This window comes from Adiantum capillus-veneris, chromosome 21, assembly GCF_014529385.1.
Source record: "Adiantum capillus-veneris isolate H3 chromosome 21, ASM1452938v2, whole genome shotgun sequence".
NCBI lineage: Eukaryota > Viridiplantae > Streptophyta > Polypodiopsida > Polypodiales > Pteridaceae > Adiantum > Adiantum capillus-veneris.
In genome coordinates this window covers 83,952,830-83,957,158 of record NC_140951.1, presented here as the reverse complement: position 1 = coordinate 83,957,158, position 4,329 = coordinate 83,952,830, and the positions used below count along the sequence as shown (strand labels likewise).

Below are 4,329 nucleotides of genomic sequence, written 5' to 3'. Positions count from 1 at the left end.
TCATTCTGTATTGACCAATTGCGATAACCCAGGTGCATCAAAATTCATGTCAGTGCAACAAAGACACGAGTGCACTGAGTTTATTGAGTGTGCAGAGGGAGATTCATTTTTCATTCAGAGAAAAGTATACTACATAATTTGTTCAAGTATGAAGGTTTAAAGAAACAAGTGCACTACGTTTTTTATGTGTCACAAATATAACAAAAATATATACATCCTTTAGCCATGCAGAAATGTCCCTACTTCTCAGTGAAATACCATGTCATCTCATAATACATAGACCAAACAAGCTGCACACAGAGAGGGTGATAATGCTTCATGATGATGGATAGGCACATAGACCAAACAAGCTGCAGAGAGAGAGAGAGAGAGAGCAGGTAAGCTTACAGTCCCATTTTGTGACCACTCGCTTAAATACAAAAACCCTTCTATCATGTCATTCATTGAGACAAGAAGCCCAAGGCGCTAATCATAGGATGTACATAATCTATGACTTCACCTCAATATATTGCATCTCCAAGATCATCCTGCTACAACTAACACTCGGAACACATCTGAGGCCCAAGATCAAATTACATGTTTGATTTCACATTCAGGCGCATTCCAACCTTCTGTCCCAATGATTTGTCAGCCTGTAGAAAAAGACGGGAGTGTAAAATACAAGGATGATATGGTATAGGTATACCAACCCTCTTGATTTGGTAATGAATTAACAGGATTATTGGCACATGTTGAGAGATTAAGAGGATTAAGGAACATACTTGTGATAAGTAAGACAGCCAGATGTTGCGGACTTCATGTGTCACCCGAGGGTCAGAGAGCGCATCCACCCACTGGCCAATGAAGCGCTCTTGCCTGGAACCACATATTCATCAGTCCACAGACCATTTTCTGAGTAATATTCTCCTTAATTTACTAACTTTTTCTAGTTGTCCTCACCAAGTAAATAAATGCATACCTCTCTGGAGCAAATGATCGGAATCGAGCTCCTGCTTGATAAAAGTTGTTCTCCTTCTCAATCATAACCTGTGTTGATTTTTACAACTATTATCAATACAGATCGATAAGAGCTGCTAATTTCCAACAACCCAAGCAAAACAAGCAGAAGAAATACCTTCTCCCTGCGGCCAGTCAAGACATTCGAGGGAATTGGCACCTTCTCAGCATGGCGCACAGGATCAAAACGGGATGGAAAGTAGTTAACCTGTACCACACCCCAATAAGTAGACCTCTAAGTAAACCCACAACTCGCATGAGATTCCAACAAATTGCAGTGTGCATGCACGCACCCGCATGTGGGTGAGTGTGTGTGAACGGCGGCAAGTGTGAGTGTGCAGGTGCAAGTCTCACCTCCTCATCCCTATGCATGAAATTCATGAATCCTTCGTGGTGATTGTTGTGGTGCGCACATTTAGGAGCATTGACTGGAAGCAAAAGGTAGTTAGGCCCAAGCCTGTGCCTTTGAGTGTCAGCATACGAAAAGATCCGAGTTTGCAGAAGCTTGTCATCAGTATAGTAAACTCCAGGTACAATGAGAGCAGGGCAGAAAGCCAACATCTCATTCTCAGCAAAGAAGTTGTCAATGTTCTTGTTAAGCACCATGCGTCCCACCGGCTGGAGGGGGAAGAGATCTTCAGGCCATGTCTTTGTGACATCAAGAGGGTCGAAATCAAATTTGAGCTCATCAGCAGGGTCCATGGTTTGGATAAACAACTTCCATTCTGGGTAGTTTCCTGAGGCGATGGAGTCATAAAGATCCTTGGTTGCATGGCTATGGTTAGTACCACCCACAATCACTGCTTCATCACCAATCAAGCTCTTCACCCCACAAGTGGGCTTCCAGTGGAACTTCACATAGGTCGTCTTTCCTGCCTTGTTCACCAAAGTGAATGTGTGCACTCCAAAACCCTCCATGTGGCGGTAGTTCAAGGGGATACCAACATCATCAAACAACCAAGAAAACATGTGCATACTCTCTGGGTGATGGGAGAAAAAATCCATAATACGCCAGTTCTCTTGAATGTGCGATTTGGGGTTGGGTTTCAAAGCATGGACCATATCAGGGAACTTCATTCCATCGCGGACAAAGAATACTGGGAAGTTGTTACCAACCATATCAAAATTACCCTGGAAGCAAATTACTCGACATCAGTTGCTTCCTCATACCCTGAAAAATTCTATGACACTCGTGTTGTAAAAACAAGTAATAAAATCGCCAGGCTGCCTAAATATCGCAGGCTTAACTCAAATACGAACTCCTGTGGACTCTCCCCCTTCCTTTGCAAAAACAAGAAAGCACACTTCCTTAAATTTACATTTTCTACCCCCCCTTTCAAACTGCGGCACTGATTACAAGGATATTCAATGATCATAAGGATTATATCAACCAACCAATTTGTTTTTTCCTCCATGTGAAACAAGTTAATGAAATGACTTTGGAGTTTTCAGTTAGCCCAAAAGGTCAAGCCTTGTCCTTTGGACAGGCCAAAAGGAATTAAAAGTACCCATATTCACCATTCCATGCAAACATAGAAAAGGAAACGTGTACGTCAAGCATCATGGCAAAAGCCACCAAGACATCACATACATAAGATCTGGCCTGCTTACTTGAAACTATAACATACCTCCCTGGTGTAAAACTTCACCGCAAAACCACGAGGATCGCGAAGGGTCTCCGGGCTTCCACGCTCGTGAATGACAGTTGAAAACCTGACAATCAAGGGGGTCTGAATACCCGGGGCACGCAAGAAATCTGCACAAGTAAGATGTGAGACATCATGTGTCACTTCAAAGAAACCCTTCGCACTGGCACCCCTTGCATGTACCACTCGTTCAGGAATCCTCTCTCTATCAAACTGGGCGAGCTTCTCCACCAGGTGATAGTCTTCGAGGAGGATAGGACCTACCAAAACCACCATAAGGTAAGAATACCATTCATTCACACGAGCCGCGCGCACACACAGATACTGCAATTTTGGGATACAAGAATATTTCAGCCTTGTAGTAGGCATACCTCTGGCACCAACGGTAAGCGATGCATTGTTGTTCCAAACAGGGGCACCAGAGTTGGTTGTGAAGAAAGGAGAGTTGTATGCGCTAGATGGCCGGAACTGCAAAAAACATTGGACATGAGCATGCAAATAAGATGGAAAATTTGCACCTGGCGGGCAAGAAAGCTAACTAACCTTGTAGGGATCCATGGGTATCACCAAAAGCACGGAGGTCTACGAGTATCTCTGCACAAACAACACTTAAACATCAGTATACTGAAGAGGGGTAAACACCTGTTTCCGTTTGCAGGAAGAGTGGGAGAAAGACTCGCACCACTCTTCCTGTAGTAGTAGTGTAGAGCTCGTCACACACCCAATCGAGATTAAAAGGCACAAAGTCCACAGGAAAAGCAACAGTTTTTAAAACCTTGAGTCCCTAGGGGTCAACTCTCCCACACAAAGTACAGGATTGCCGCCTGCTAAGACCCTCCCCTACAGACGTCTCTCTCTTTCTCTCTCTCTCTCTCTCTCTCTCTCTCTCTCTCTCTCTCTCTCTCTCTCTCTCTCACACACACACAATCTCCAGCAGCCCTCTCAATCACTGAACACAAAGGAGCTACCGACCTTGCTCAACTGCGCAGAGACTAAACGCAGGTTGCAAAGACTAGCGATTGGCTGAAAAAGTAGCACCTGGGTTCAGACACTCTCGAGACGGTAGCGAAGGGTTAAATAGGCAAACCCGATCAACAACCGACTTAAGGCGGCGAAATCAAAATCGCTTAGATTGAATGCCCAAAACCCGTCCTTGATCGAGCGAAACAGTGGGCGACTCAATTCGACGCAAGCACCAGGGGCAATTCAAGAGCAGAGAAAAGGACCATAGCCATAGCCATACCTGGAAGCAGAAGCTCGGCGCGTGCGGGCCTCGGGCACGTCGTGTAGGGCTTTCTCTCTTCTGCACGAGAGAAAAAGAAGTGGGTGCTAATTTATGGGTAAAGAACGTCGATATTTTATCCATCTGAATTCTCGCATTTTCTATATTCGTGGAGGTGGATGCGAAATTTTTGTGGCGATAAGTCTGATGACGTGGCACCCCAATATTAAAAGTGCACCTTGTGCTTTTTGGGACTGCCAAGAATCACACTTTGAAATGGTACGCAGTGTAAGTCTTACCTCCAGAGTCCGCCTACTACATCTACATGTGAGAAAACAAAAGCGTAGCACATCTGGCTGAGAACGCTACTCCACTACTCCGAGAGTTCAACCATGCTTGCCTGCTATTCGCGCTGCAAAAGTACACGGCAGTGCGACTCTTTCGAGGGGGGGGGGTGTCGCCCAA

General features: G+C 45.0%; 1 protein-coding gene across 1 annotated transcript; it reads right to left on the bottom strand.

Moving 5' to 3' along the window:
* Positions 1–371: 371 nt before the first annotated feature.
* On the bottom strand, positions 372–3,994 carry LOC147431261 (catalase isozyme 2). Its single transcript, XM_086493877.1, has 9 exons — positions 3,886–3,994; positions 3,186–3,236; positions 3,014–3,110; positions 2,625–2,902; positions 1,351–2,127; positions 1,115–1,204; positions 959–1,026; positions 762–855; positions 372–632 (listed from the first exon to the last, which is right to left on the bottom strand). Exons 2-9 carry the CDS (start codon positions 3,198–3,200, stop codon positions 573–575), a joined length of 1,479 nt encoding a protein of 492 aa, XP_086350003.1. The 5' UTR covers positions 3,201–3,236; positions 3,886–3,994; the 3' UTR covers positions 372–572.
* Positions 3,995–4,329: the final 335 nt, after the last annotated feature.

What these genes read in the sequence shown, in the direction of transcription:
- LOC147431261 (XM_086493877.1), bottom strand. An exon ending in TGACTGGCCGCAGGGAGAAG is followed by an intron (nt 1,027 to 1,114) that starts GTATTTCTTCTG and finishes AAATCAACACAG; the next exon opens with GTTATGATTGAGAAGGAGAA. An exon ending in GGCTGTCTTACTTATCACAA is followed by an intron (nt 633 to 761) that starts GTATGTTCCTTA and finishes CTTTTTCTACAG; the next exon opens with GCTGACAAATCATTGGGACA.